Source organism: Gracilinanus agilis, chromosome 4 (genome assembly GCF_016433145.1).
Source record: "Gracilinanus agilis isolate LMUSP501 chromosome 4, AgileGrace, whole genome shotgun sequence".
NCBI classification, from domain to species: Eukaryota; Metazoa; Chordata; class Mammalia; order Didelphimorphia; family Didelphidae; genus Gracilinanus; species Gracilinanus agilis.
Genome location: NC_058133.1, coordinates 118066367 through 118081797, shown reverse-complemented (window position 1 = coordinate 118081797; position 15431 = coordinate 118066367). Strand labels below are relative to the sequence as shown.

The 15431-nt window shown below is 34.9% G+C and overlaps 1 protein-coding gene across 4 annotated transcripts in view; it reads left to right on the top strand.

Moving 5' to 3' along the window:
• The window catches only part of INTS7 (integrator complex subunit 7), a 90578-nt gene that overhangs the window by 18561 nt on the left and 56586 nt on the right, over positions 1–15431 (top strand). For all 4 annotated transcript variants that reach the window (XM_044676706.1, XM_044676704.1, XM_044676705.1 and 1 more), the window contains 2 exons: positions 3499–3636; positions 8823–8869. In XM_044676706.1, coding sequence (XP_044532641.1) covers positions 3499–3636; positions 8823–8869 — 185 coding nt within the window. The remainder of the gene's footprint in view (positions 1–3498; positions 3637–8822; positions 8870–15431) is intronic.

Genomic DNA, 15431 nt, shown 5'->3' with positions numbered 1-15431 from the left:
GCAGCAATGCAATGATCCAGGACGACTTGGAGGGGTTTATGAGAAAGAACAATATCCACATTCAGAGGAAGAACTCTGGGAGTGGAAATAGAAGAAAAACAATTGCTTTATCATATGGGTTGATGGAGAAATGGTTGGGGATATTGACTCTAAACAATCATCCTAGTGCAAATATCAATAGTATGGAAATAGGTCTTGATCAATGACACAAGTAAAACCCAGTGGAATTGTGCATCAGCTATGGGAAGGGGTGGGGGAGGGGAAGGAAAGAACATGAATCTTGTAACCATGGGAAAATATCCTAAATTTATTTAATTAAAATTAATATTAATTAAATAAAATTTTCAAAGATCAAAATTTGGCAGAAGAGCCTAGAAAAAATAAAAACTTCTGTAGTGCTGATGAAAACCTTTTGGGGTCTATAACATCACCATGAATCTAGATTGTTCTGGTGGAAATAGATTAAACTGAAGAGTTAAAATATCATACTTTTGGCTTCATGCTTTATATATAAAACTTTTTGACAGGAACTTCTATTTTGTTCTCTACCTTTAATACAACATTCTTTTATTTTTTATACATATGTATGTGTATATATATATATGTAATATCATTCCAGAAGCTACTAGATATCTAAAATAATCATATCTGAAGACCCCTTAAAAGCAATTTAAATTCTTAAGTCATTATATTTTCCAAAGGTTGTATACAATTTTAACCAGTTTTGATGGAGTCCATCCATCATATATGTGACAATTAATAAAGGTACAAAAGGCCATATAGGCAACATATGACCTCAATGAATTTAGTGCCAACCTCCATATCCCTATGGTTTTGCCACTGCAGAACGTTTTTGATGATAATTATGGACTTGTACAATGATATGTTCTTCAGTACAGTCTTAAGGGAAGGTCAAATAAAAAATCAGTATAACAGAATATATCTAATAAGCAAAAACACAGGAGCTTAAAAAGATTTGGTATAATAATAGTATTGATTAGATTAATACAGATAAATTAAAAAAAATTAAACCTTAAAGCAATTAGCAATATACAATAATCAATTTTTTCCAATTACAATAGACTTCTTCATTATTAAGGAGGGGAACAAACTGAAGATGGTCAGCAAGCAATAAAGCAGTGGAGTCTGAAAAGGTTTAAAATTCACCTCCAAATCTCATTAAGGTTCCTTCCCCTCACCTAGTATTTTCATCCATTTGCATTTCATTTGTCACTGCACTGAATGTCGCCATGCATGCAACTAGGCAGAATCTCCATTCTGCAGGTTGAGAGTATTTAAGATTTTCAAAACTTTGTCAAAATATTTGTTTGGCCTGTAATTTAAGCAGCTTAGGTTGCTGCATATTCTTGAGGAGAGAAGTAAACAAAATGGGAAATATGCAATGTATATACAAGCTGCCAGTAAAAAAAATCAAGCAGAGCCAATATATGTACCTGCTAGTTCTGTGAACTCCCAAACTTCAAGCATGTTTTGAACAGCATTTTTCCTCAAAAGAAATGCTGAATGGATTTTATTTACGGGGTAAACAAAAAGGGCAAAACAATAGGAGCACAATAGCATATTTGCATATGAAGGACTGGCTTTTAAAAACCCCAAAACTCTGACTTCTAATCTACTGATCTGGGCTGTGTGCCCTTAAAAAAAAAATGGCAGAGGAGTCCCCTTCCTGTGAAGAAAAGTCCTGAGTTGCAAGTCTCTCTGCCAAGAACCCAAAGTCTGCTTAAGAATTTGACTTAGAAACTAGAAGGGGGTGTGGCTCAATAGCATGGTTTTTTTCTGTGCCACTGCTGTGTTCCCCCTGCTGAAAAATGGCTAAGATAGGCTGGAAACCCCACATGGGGTGGTGATGGGGTGGCCAAAGGGATTGGGGTGGTCTCACCCTTCCATGAGAAAAGAGCATGAAAAGCAGGTCTGTTCACAGCAAGTAGAAGCTGCGGGCTGGGAGGCAGTAGCAACAACAGTAGTAGTGGGCAGAGCAGCAGTAGTTGCAATGGCGGGAAAGCAGGTGGGCTGGCATGGAAAAGCAGGTGCGTGAGGTGGCCAGTGGAAAAATGGCAAGAGCACAGACTTGAAAATATTATCTATTTTCTATTCTTTCTCAAAGTCTTAAAAAAAGGCTTTTTTAGAATTTTATCTTTACGTGGTAAGCCATAATGCAAAGATTAAAATTAATATACAGTAACTATCATATTTTATAAAGTTTATTAATAATAACTAAAGTAAACAAAAAAAAACTAGCTAACAGCCCAGTTGGGAAAAGAAGAGAGGGGGAGGAGTTTCAGAACTTATAAACAAACAGCATAAGCACATATATAAATGGAAAGGAAAAGGATGCTGGGTAATACAGAAAGGAATTCTGGGGAACGTAGTTAAAAAGGTACAAAATTCCTAATTAATACAATTTAAGACAGTGCCCCAAAAGTTAAGAAACTACTTAAAATTAACAAACTGAATACTCTTTTTAACTTTCCTATACCACTACCTGACCTGTACCCAAGACCAAAGAAAGAGGGAAAGGATTTATATATTCAAAAATATCTAAAGCAAGTCTTTTTGTGGCAGCAAAAATTTAGGAAAGAAATGGAATGTCTTCCTATTGGGGACTAATCAAACAACTGTGGTATAGAAATGTAATGCTTTTATTATACTATAAAAGTGATGAAATAGATGATTTTAGAGGGAATTTAAAAGGATTCTTTGAACTAATACAGATCTAAATGAGCAGAAATAAAATAATTTATATAATAACATTTTAGGGGCACAGCTAAGTAGCTCAGTGGATAGAGAGCCAGGTCTGGATTTGGGAGAACCTACATTCAAATCTGGCCTCTGAAATTTCCGGGCAAGTCACTTAAAACCCCAGTTGTCTAGCCCTTGTCATTCTTCTATCTTACCATTAATACTAAGATGGAAGGTAAGGATTTAAAAAATAATATTATAGTAAGAACTTCAAAAGACCGCATTACCTTCCTGACAGAAGCGATGACCTTAAAATGCTGCTAGATAAACATTTTTAGACATGACTAATGGGAGAGTTTGTTTTGCCAAACTATGCAGCTATGTATAGAATGTTTTGTTTTTAAAATCATGCTACTAGTTTTTGCAGATAGAGAAAGATTGTATATACTATTTTGGTCCCCTAATGCCGAATGACAGCAAAAAATGTTTAACCTTTATGTTTTGCTTTTTAACAAAAACCATTCATCAGATAATTGAAAATATTAAGCCTCATGTAAATTATTTTCTTAATGTATTTAATACACTTAACACCTGAGAGCTTTCAAAAGCTATTTTTCTCTGCCGCGTATCTAATAAAGTAATACTTCAAGGCATGTTTTTAGGAATATTTAAATTTCATAACCAACTTTTTTTTTCAGATATGGCCTATGAAAGTACTCATCCAATCTAATTTTTAAAAATAAAATGTAACACCCTTTTGGCTCTAAATTCATCGCCTTTATCTTTGGATTACTATAGGATGTTGGGAAGTTTGGCATCCATCATTCCTGAGAGAAAGAATGCCCATCATAGTATTCGTCAGAGCCTAGATTCACATGATAATGTGGAAGTTGAAGCTGCTGTGTTTGCTGCTGCTAATTTCTCTGCACAGTCCAAGTAAGTAGATACTTTTAACTTTTAGATTCCCAGGTATAGTATTTTGAATGAATAAATGTCCATATTTGTCAAGCACCTAGTAAATAACCCCGGGCATTGCCCTGCTTTTGAGAATATAAAAGATATATAACAAAGACTCACCCCTAAAGGAAGTTATGGTCTAGTTGGGGGGGAAAGGAGTAATATACATTATGAAATAGAGGAAACATTAAGTACCATATTTTATTTTGTAAAGTATGTGTGCAGTAAACATACAAAGAGGATTGGTATCTGTGGAAAGAAGACTTTGTGAAGGAATCCGTTTCTTCTGCTGAAGAGATAACTTCTCTTCAATGAACATTAGTCTTTTATTCCTTCCATTTTATTTTATTTTATTTTAAAAATAAATTTTATTGCTGCCTTGTAATTTGTACATAATTTCTGGAAATATTGTCTATCAAAAAAATTTACAACAAAAAATGATATATTTTCTCCATTTAAAAAATTGTTAAGAAATTTATCTCTTACATTTATAATTTTTTTTCCTACTTACCAACAGAGTTTTAGATACTGGGAGCATTATATTAATCACCTTTCACAGTCATACCTGGATTTGAAATTATACCTAATTACTAATAGTCTTGTTATGATCACTGTCAAAGTGACAGTATTTAGATTAAAAATTGTAGTTACAGGTGGTCCAGAAATAGCTTTCAAAATGTGTATAGTGCCACAAGTTTAGGCTGTGAGAATCTATTTCTGAGTCAAGTATAAGACACAGTTTCATAGATTCTGTTTTTTTAATTGAGCCACTAACTTAAAAGATAACCCAGTGCTTCTGTCTTAATTTAGATGTAATTTTTATGTAATAGCCTTAACTTATCACAATTAAACTATTAAAAGAATAATAGTTAATACCCTATTAGTCTAGTGGAAGAGATTGGAGTATTTGTGTAACAAATATGGGAGCATGATACCAGAGAGGCAGCAGAGTGAATAAAGAACTGACCCTGTAGTCAGAAACCATAGGCTCAAATCACTGCTCTAACACATATTGTGTGACTGAACAAGCAATTAACAACTTTCAGTGCTCAAAAACAACTCAGTAGTATTATAAGTTGCAAAACAAAAGCCTGTGGATATTATGAGGCTCGTGGTGACCCACAATATGCTGCTATACTGACTTGAGGTTTTTCTCTAGTTAGGTGTTTTGAGAATTCAGCCCACAGTGGGTGGTACCCTCCAGTTAAAGCTGAATTGTGAAATGAGACCCATTTAACATGCATTGTAATGTAAAGTAGAAATGTTTTTTAGAGAAACCTGACCCTTCCCTGTCAGATTTTGGGGTTAGGACCACTCTGGATGATTCCAAGATCATAGAAGTCCAGTTTTAATATCTTTTATGAAGGAGAGAGCTTCCTGGGCTTTGGGTCACATGACATACTAATTAATTACATTGGGGGAGGAAACTTCCTCACTAGAATGAAACCATAGGTTCAAATTTAAAAAAAAAAACAGTTTATGGGACTAGAGGAACTCTTTGAGAATAGTGTTAAGAGGTTCACAGATTTAGAATTAGAAAGACTTTAGATTTAGAATTGAAAATGGCTTAGAAATCATTTCATCTTCAATTTCTTCATGACTAAAGAAGGCTTTAATTACTTTGAGAACTAACTGTTCTTATCCTTTGACAATTTATCAATTGGGGAATAACTTGTATTCTTATATATTTGACTCATTTCTCTAGGTGTTTGAGAAATGAGGCTTTTATTAGAGAGTTTAAAAAAAAAACTCTGTGCCATTATGATTGTTGTGTATTAGTCTCCATTCTATTTTCCCCTGTTTAGTTTCTGAGCATAACCTCACCTAATTAGCCCTCTTTTCTCTCAGCCCCACCTCCTTCTCTTATCCTTTTTCTCCCCTATTTTCCTATAGGATAAGATAGATTTCTTTATCTATTGATTTTGTGTAGTTTTCCCTCATTGAGCCAATTCTCATGAGGGTAAGGTTCACATGATTCCGCCCCCTCCTCCCCATCTTCCCCACCACATAAAAGCTCATTCATGTCTCTTTTATGTACAGTAATTTGTCCCATTCTTTTTTTCCCTTACCTTTTCATCCAATACATTCTTCTTTCTCATGCCTTAATTTTTTTAAATAGCATCCCATCATAGTCAAGTCATACCCTTCCCCTCTATGTATACTCCTTCTAACTGCCCTAATAATGACAAAATTCTTTTGTAATTACAAATTTACCTTTTTGTTGTTCTCCTGAATATTGTATTTGAGAGTCAGTTTTTCCATTCAGCCCTGGAATTTTCAGCAGGAATGTTTGAAAGTCCTCTATTTTATTGAATACCCATTTTTTTCCCCTGAAGGATTATGCCTAGTTTTGCTGGGTGAGTGATTCTTGTCTTGAAGTTCTACCTCCTTTGCTTTCTGAAATATCATATTCCAGGCCCTCCAATCCTTTAAACATAGAAGCTGTTAAATCATATTTTATCCTGACTGTGGCTCATGATATTTTAATTGTTTCTTTTTGGCTACTTGCAATATTTTCTTCTTGACCTAGGAGTTTTGGAATTTGGCTATAATATTCCTAGGAATTATCCTTTCGGAATCTTTTGGGAGGTGAAAGGTGGATTTTTTTTCAATTTCTATTTTACACTCTGATTCTAGAGTATGAGGCTAGTTTTCCTTGATAATTTTTTTAAAGATACCATGTAGGCTTTTTTTTTTTTTTTTGGTGGCTTTCAGGTAGTCCAGTAATTCTTAAATAATCTCCTTTGGATTTATTTTCCAGGTCACTTGTTTTTCCGATGAGATACTTCTCATTTTCTTCTATTTTTTCATTCTTTTCACTTTGTTTCTTGATGTCACATGGAGTCATTAGCTTCCAGTACCCAGTACTGATTTTTAAGCCGTGACTTTCTTATATGAACTTTTACACCTCCTTTTCCATTTGGACAATTCTACTTTGTCAAAAGTTTTTTCCTCAGTGAATTTGTGTACCTCTTTTTCCATATGGCAAGTTCTTCCTTTTATTTAAAAAGTTCTTCTCTTCAGTGCATTTTGTATATCTTTTTCCATTTGGCCAATTCTATTTTTTAAGGAGTTTTCTTCTTTGGATTTTTGTGCTTCTCATCAGTTAGCCTCTTCTGTTTTTTAAACTAATAATTTCTTTAGTATTTTTTGTGCCCCTTTATCAAGCTATTTACTTTTTTCATAATTTTCCTGTTAATTTTTTTCCCAATTTTTCTTCTACCTCCCTTATTTGATTTTTAAATTCCCTTTTGAGTTACACCATTAATTCTTTTTGGTCTTAAAAGAGTTGCTCATATATTTCTTGGAGGTTTTGGATGCAATAATATAGACATTATTGTTTTCTGAGTTTGTGTTTTGGTCTTCCCTGTCACCAAAATAACTGTTGAGTTTCTTTTTGTTGTTTGTTTTCTCATTTTCTAGCCTTTTTCTTTTCCTTTAATTGAAAAAACTGTTAAAGTTGGGCCCTGTAACTGTGGTGAAGGGAGAACTGTTCTAAGCTTCAGATTTTTTGTGTAATTGCCTTCAGGACTGGCCATGGGGATCTTTTTGCTTTCAGTTTATCCAAGGTGGTATGATGTAAGAGGTGTTTAATACGTTCTTGGTCTGTGAACAACCAGAAGCAATCTTTTCCCCCTTGGAACTGTGACCACAGTCCCCTGCTCGCCACAAGTGCTGGTTGTGTGTTGGTGCTCCTCCTGACCCTGCAGCCTACCTAACCCCAGGACAGCTACCTGGATCTGGGTGTGGGCAATGCTACAAGAGTCCTGCACCCAGAGTCAGCAAAAGGACCTTTGTGATCTCCTGAGCAGTTGTTCAACTTCCCCATTACTATCTGTGGCTGAGAGCTCTAGAAGCCTTGGCTGCTGCTTTAGCTGTACCCAGGGCCTGTTTGTAATGGGTTTTATTTTATTTTATTTTCTAAGGAAGGGAGGAGTGGATTAGAAAACAAAACCCCAAACTTCAACGTTTCTCCCCTTAGCTCTTCTTTCTCTACTTTCTCTCATTAGTCAGTTCATTTATTCCCAAGATTCTACTTAACATCTCTATGTAGATGGCTGCCAAGAACCACATTTAGCATTTATAAGATGTTTTAAAGGTTGCAAAGTGCTTTACATATATTGTCTAATCTGATCTTCATAATAGCCCTATAAAGTAGGTGCTCTTGTTACATTTTATAGATGAAGAAACCAAGGCTGACAGTATTAGTAACTTGGGATGTCCCATAGTAAGCATCTAAGGTGGAGAGTATCTAGGTAATCCAGTTGATGGTATCAGGTTTGGAATCAGGAAGGCTTGTCTTCCTGAGTCCAAATTTAACCTCATACTTAATAACTATGTAACCATGGGCAATCACATAACCCTGTTTGCCTCAGTTTCCTTATCTGTAAAATTATTTAGAGAAGAAAATGGCAAACCATTCCAGTATTTTTGTCAAGAAAACCCCAAATTGGATCACAAAGAGTCAGACACTTCAAAACAACTGAAAAACAACAAAAATCTGAGGTGGAACTGAGCTTTTTCTCTCAAACATCTTTCTGGATTTATCACATTCTAACTTGTGTTAAAGTTATTTGTCATGTCTTATCATCCATGTTAGACTGTCAACTCCTTGGAGGTGGGGACTTTTTTGGGGGGGGTATCCCCAGTGCCTAGGACTCTGGCTTGCTCAGTGTAGATACTTAATAAATGTTTTTTTGGATTAAATTGACTTAGTAAGATTGGAAATTCTAATATGGGAAGAAAGGGTGTAATTTCATAAAGGACTAGAACTAAGAGATTGTGTGGTATAGAAGAAAGCTCTGAATTTAGAATTAAATAACCTTTCTTTAAACCCTCTCCAGCTGTTTATTGTTTAGGTGACTAAGGACAAATTAATTTAGTCTCTCAAAGCTTTAGTTTTCTCATCTTTTAAATGAGGGGATTGGACTAGATGATTTGTTAGGTACCTTCCAAGTTCTATGATGCTAGCCTACGTTTTATGGGCTTGAAAACTCTTGCATACTATTATATAAGACTTATTAAAATTAGCTTTAGAGGTTTTAGATTTTTGAGATCACCAGCTGTTTTGAGGGTTCTATGAAGTCATTTCTTTTCAGTCCTTTGAAAAGTTCAATGAATTTAACTAAAGGCGTCTTTAAACATCTTATCTCCTCTTTCCACAGAGATTTTGCTGCAGGAATCTGTAACAAAATCAGCGAAATGATTCAAGGTATGTAAGTTCCATATTCTTAGTAAGAAACAAATCAGCTTTTCTTTATATTTGCTTTATGCACTATTGAATTAATTAGGATAGTTTAATTATACATCATAGTTGTATTGGACATACACATGCATTTGGCTAAAAGAAGAAAGAAATTATTTAAATAGTGCTGGCAGTTCTGCCCATCAATTCCCTGTCAACATTTTCCTCAGAGCAAGTATGAAATGAGAGATAATAATAGCTAGCATCCAGACCATCCATTCTATTTATGATGGTAGAACTAATGAGAGGGAGAACCTTATTTGGCCTTCGTGGTTTCCCTGGTCAAGTAGGAAGTTTCTGCTATGTTTTCTTTGTCATCTTTATGTTTTCTCTTGTCTTAAAATTAATAGGAAGAAGGAACAATTGTGTGGTGGTATGCTCACCCTCTAATATAGTCATACTTATGTACCTAGCCTTTTTAAACATAATTTTTTTTCTTTAACATGTTTTTAAGCTAGTTAAATCTTTACCTATTTTTATTTTTTCTTTTGGTAGAGGTCTTTTCTCCTACCTGTTCCTAATCAATCACTTTATCAGGTATAGTAAAAATATAAAAAATAAAATTTACCTTCAATTATTTCCATAGTCACCATCTCAGATTCATTTGCCCTTTTTAAAAAGAAAAACACACACACACACATAAAACTCTTACCTTCTGTCACACAGCTAGGAAGTGTCTAAGGCTAGATTTGAAACCAAGACCTCCATTTCCAGACCTGGCTGTATCCACTGAGCCACCTAGCTGCCCCCTATTTACCTTTTGATATGAGCCTCCTTATTTTAAGAAGACCCTAGAATCTCCGTCTAGTTAGAAATACTTTACTATTATGAGCAATTAAGGAGTTTTCAAGGATAATCTTAACTATTGGTGATTTTATACTTTTAGAACCTTATCCTAACATAGGATGCAACTCTGAAGTGTAGACTTTTAAATGATCATTGACAGTTCAAAAAAACACATGCTTACTTTGTGTTAACAATAAAAAATTCATCTTTTCCCATCTTTGGCAGGTGGCTCATTGTCATCATATCCTAGATCTTGGCTTGCACTTATGAGCAATAAAAGTGAAGCTTATCTTTCTTTAGACCCATGATAACTTTGGATACTTGAAATATTTTAAGTCTGTTTCAGCTGTCTTGTTATTTTTTGCTTGAATATGAAAAATGGTTCTTGGATGAGTTTAAGAGCCAAGGAAGCAGACAGGCAGGATGGTAAAGAAATGTGGTAGTCTTTAGCCAAACTTATCCTTGTTTAAAAGTAACATTTATTATATAATAGGTTAGGTTATTGTCTCTTATATTCTCCTTTAATCCTCACACCCAGTAAATTAGCTAATGCAATTATTATCAATTCCATTTTAGTGATGAGAAGGTGGTCAGCTGAGCTTCACACAGTTAGTAGACAACCTAGAATTCTAATCCATAACTTCTAACTTTGCCTAAGTAACAGGTAGAATTAGTGACATTTGATCAAGTTAACAGTAAGACCAGAATATATATAATATAAGATCAGATAAGGAAAGTTGTTATGTAATATGTTTAACATAAAATGAGATTGTGTTAATTTTGAATATAGGTAGGTATATATACCTAATAATTATTTAGCAAAATCCAGAGAGAAAAAAAACCTTATGAGAACAAGATTTTTATTGTGAAATGATCAAATATGATAGACAACTCCTCTAAGCAATACAACGATCCAGGACAGTTCTATGGGGCTTATGACAAAGAATGCTATCCATCTTCAGAAAAAAAAAATGGTTGGAGTAGGATTACAGATGAAAGCGTATGATTTTTCACTTGTTTATTTGGGTTTATATGTTTTGGGTTTTATAAGATTATTTTTACTTCAAAAATGAATAATATAGAAGTATGTTTTGCACAATAATACACCTATAATCCAAAGTGAATTACTTGCCAGCTTTGGGAGTGGGGAGGAAAAGAGGAAGGGAAGCAATTTGGATCCTGTAACTTCGAACAACTTATGTGGAAATTGGTTTGAAAACTTTTAAGTTAAATTTTAAAAAGGAACTAGATTATCTAAAAATAATATATTTGATACCCCATTATCAATAAAATGATCAGTAAGAAAAATTTTCAGAGCTAAAGAGAATACAGTGTAAATTAGATCTGATAGATAAGGAGAATTTCAATGTAACAAATAATGTACCTTTTTATTCTAGCATTCTTTATACTTGTATAAAATCGATTGACATGTTAGGCCATAAAGAAAATCTATGCAAATTCTGAAAAGCAAGATATACCTGAATCTAAACCAAACCGTAGTGCCTCCAAACTAGTAATAAAAAAATGATATGGTTAGTAAAGGCATCAAACCCACTCCTGGTAAAAAATTTTAAATCACCTCGTATATAGTTACTGGGTAAAAAGGGACATTTTATTTTATTTTTTAAACCCTTACCTTTTGACTTAGAATCAATACTGTTTATTGGTTCCAAAGCAGAAGAGTAGTAAGGGCTAGACAATGGAGATTAAGTGACTTGCCCAGGGTCACACAGCTTGGAAGTATCTTGAGGCCAGATTTGAGCCTAGGCTCTCCCCATCTCTAGGCCTGGCTCTCAATCCACTGAGCCACTTGAGTTGCCCCCCTAAAAAGGGACATTTTAAAAACACAGATTACTTAAAAAATAATGGAATTGTAGATACTATACATCACAGTCAAAGTTGTACTCAGGGGGGCAGCTGGGTAGCTCAGTGGATTGAGAGCCAGGCCTAGAGACAGGAGGTCCTAGGTTCAAATCCGGCCTCAGACACTTCCTAGCTGTGTGACCCTGGGCAAGTCACTTGACCCCCATTGCCTACCCTTACCAATCTTCCACCTATAAGTCAATACACAGAAGTTAAGGGTTTAAAAAAAAAAGTTGTTCTCAGAAACAAATTCACAATTTTAAAGTGCCCATAGCAACAAGAAAAAGAAAGCATTAACCAGTTGTACCTAAAAACTTAGAAAAGGAACCAACCAGGAAAACACCATGACTAAGAAACAACCACAGTCATTTTTTGTACATTTGTACACTGTGCTACAGAAGAGAGTGCTGGCCTTGGAAAAAGGAAAGAGGTGTGCTTATGGCAGAAAGCTCTGGCTCTGAAGTCAAGACCTGGTTCAGATTTGAAGCTTACTCTAAAAGACCTCAGGAAAGACATTAAATTTCCTGGGACCTCATTGTCCTCATTTGTAAAGTAAAGTAGTTATAGGAGATGATCTCTGAGACCCTTTGTTACCTCTATATCTATATTCGTTTTTCAGATGTGCCCCTTATCTGTATGATCTGGGACAAATCAAACTCCCTGAGCCTCAGTTGCTTCATCTGTAAAATGAATGGGGTTGGGAATCATGTTATTGGCAAGGTGACAGAATAATTGTTTTCTGCAGAACTCTCCATTTCAGAAACAAAACAAGAGAAATTTTTACACTAAATGAACAACAAAAGGTGAATCCACAAAGTTAATACAGAAAAACCTCATAAAATAACATGAACAACTGGAAAACTTAGACTTACACTAGATGTTTTATATCCACCAACTAACTTTATAGGTTTTTGCTTCAGGATCTGAATGGGAACCCTTTCCTCACCTCATAATGTATGGCAGATGTTGATTCAATCAACCATTTAAAGGAAGGAAAAGAACAACTGGTTGGGGGCAGAGAAAGATGTGGTGTTATAGAGTTGGCTGAGTGAGATGGTGCTTCCTTTCCTTACCTAGCTTAAGCCTTCTCCCCTACAAGTTTCTTGCCCTCTCTACTACCATTACTACCACTACCATCTGGTTCCTCTATTTCTACTCAGATGCTACTAACCATTGCTGAAGGAAATCACCCATAAATATGAATTTCTGTCCTCTACAAGTATACATTAATTTCAAATTGAGTCGTCACTATCCAATGGTAATTTTTTTTTACTGTTTTGACTCCTATCATATAAGAAATATGTACAAAACTAGGATCTCCTGAAACCTCCAGATCACCAGGTCTTCTCACCTCTCAACAGACAACCTTCCTTGGTACTTTACTGAGAATATTGAGGCATTCTCAGGGACCTCTATCTTTTTTTCCTACTCCACACACCAAAACTCATTCTTTTGACTGATTCTTCCTCTCTTCTCTTCAGACTCCCAATCTATTAGCTTATTCCCTTTTGCCAAAAGATATATTCATATCTCCCTCTTCTAAAAACACTTACTTGCCTCTATTATTCACTGTAGCTCTCTTCCTATTTTTCTCCTTTTTAACATTGCCAGTAATTTCTTACTTGTTGATTCTAAAGGCCTTTTTTCAGATGTTATGCTTGATTTTTCTGCAGCATTTAAATCTGTTGACGTTTTCTTTTTTTTTAATTTTAAACATTTATTAATATTCATTTTTAACATGGTTACATGATTCATGTTCCTACTTTCCCCTTCACCACCCGCATTTCCCCCACCCATGGCCGACACATTTCTACTGCTTTTATCATGTGTCTTTGATCAAGACCTATTTCCAAATTGTTGGTAGTTGCATTGGTGTGGTAGTTTCGAGTCTACATCCCCAATCATGTCCACCTTAAACCATGCGTTCAAGCAGCTGTTTTTCTTATATGTTTCCTCTCCTGCAGTCCTTCCTCTGGATGTGGGTAGCGTCTTTACCATAAATCCCTCAGAATTGTCCTGGGTCACTGTATTGCTGCTGGTACAGAGGTCCATTACATTCGATTTTACCATAGTATATCAGTCTCTGTGTACAATGTTCTTCTGGCTCTGCTCCTTTCACTCTACATCACTTCCTGGAGGTCTCTCCAGTTCACATGGAATTCCTCCAGTTTATTATTCCTTTTAGCACAATAGTATTCCATCACCAGCATATACCACAATTTGTTCAGCCATTCCCCAATTGAAGGACATACCCTCCTTTTCCAGATTTTTGCCACCACAAAAAGCGCAGCTATAAATATTTTCGTACAAGTCTGTTTATCTATGATCTCTTTGGGGTACAAACCCAACAATGGTATGGCTGGATCAAAGGGCAGGCAGTCTTTTATAGCCCTTTGAGCATAGTTCCAAATTGCCAGCCAGAATGGTTGGATCAGTTCACAACTCCACCAGCAATGCATTAATGTCCCAATTTTGCCACATCCCCTCCAGCATACATTACTCTCCCCTTCTTTCATTTTAGCCAATCTGCTAGGTGTGAGGTGATACCTCAGAGTTGTTTTGATTTGCATTTCTCTAATTATTAGAGATTTAGAGCACTTTCTCATGTGCTTATTGATACTTTTGATTTCTTTACCTGAAAATTGCCTATTCATGTCTCTTGCCCATTTATCAATTGGGGAATGGCTTGATTTTTTATACAATTGATTTAAATAAATCCTTGTATCTTTGAGTAATTAGACCCCTGTCAGAGTTTTTTTGTTATAAAGATTTTTTCCCAATTTGTTGTTTCCCTTATGATTTTGACTACATTGTTTTTGTTTTTACAAAAGCTTTTTAGCTTAATATAATCAAAACCATTTAATTTACATTTTGTAATTTTCTCTAACTCTTGCTTTGTTTTAAATTCTTTCCTTTCCCAAAGATCTGACAAGTATACTATTCTGTGTTCACTTAATTTATTTATAGTTTCCCTCTTTATATTCAAGTCATTCACCCATTTTGAATTTATCTTGGTGTAGGGTGTGAGATGTTGATCTAAACCTAATCTCTCCCATATTGTTTTCCAAATTTCCCAGCAGTTTTTGTCAAATAGTGGATTCATGTCCCAAAAGTTGTGCTCTTTGGGTTTATCATACACTGTCTTGCTGATGTCATTTACCCCAAGTCTATTCCACTGATCCTCCTCTCTGTCTCTTAGCCATTACCATATTGTTTTGATGACTGCTGCTTTATAGTATAGTTTAATATCTGGTACTGCTAGGCCCCCTTCCTTCACATTTTTTTTCATTATTTCCCTTGATATTCTTGATCTTTTGTTATTCCAAATGAAATTTGTTATAGTTTTTTCTAATTCAGTAAAGAAGTTTTTTGGTAGTTTGATAGGTATGGTGCAAAGTAGGTAAATTAATTTGGGTAGAATGGTCATTTTTATTATGTTAACTCGTCCTACCCATGAGCAACCAATGGCTTTCCAGTTGTTTAGATCCAGTTTTGTTTGGAAAGTGTTTTGTAGTTGTTTTCCTGTAATTGCTGTGTTTGTTTTGGTAGATAGATTCCTAAGTATTTTATATTGTCTAGGGTAATTTTAAATGGTGTTTCTCTTTCTACCTCTTGCTGCTCTAATGTGTTGGAAATGTATAGAAATGCTGATGATTTATGTGCATTTATTTTGTATCCTGCAACTTTGCTAAAGTTGTTGATTATTTCTACAAGCTTCTTAGTTGATTCTCTAGGATTTTTTAAGTATACCATCATATCATCTGCAAAGAGTGTTAGCTTAGTCTCCTCCTTGCCTATTTTGATACCTTTGATTTCTTTTTCTTCTCTAATTGCTACTGCTAGTGTTTCTAGTACTATGTTGAATAATAGAGGTGATAAT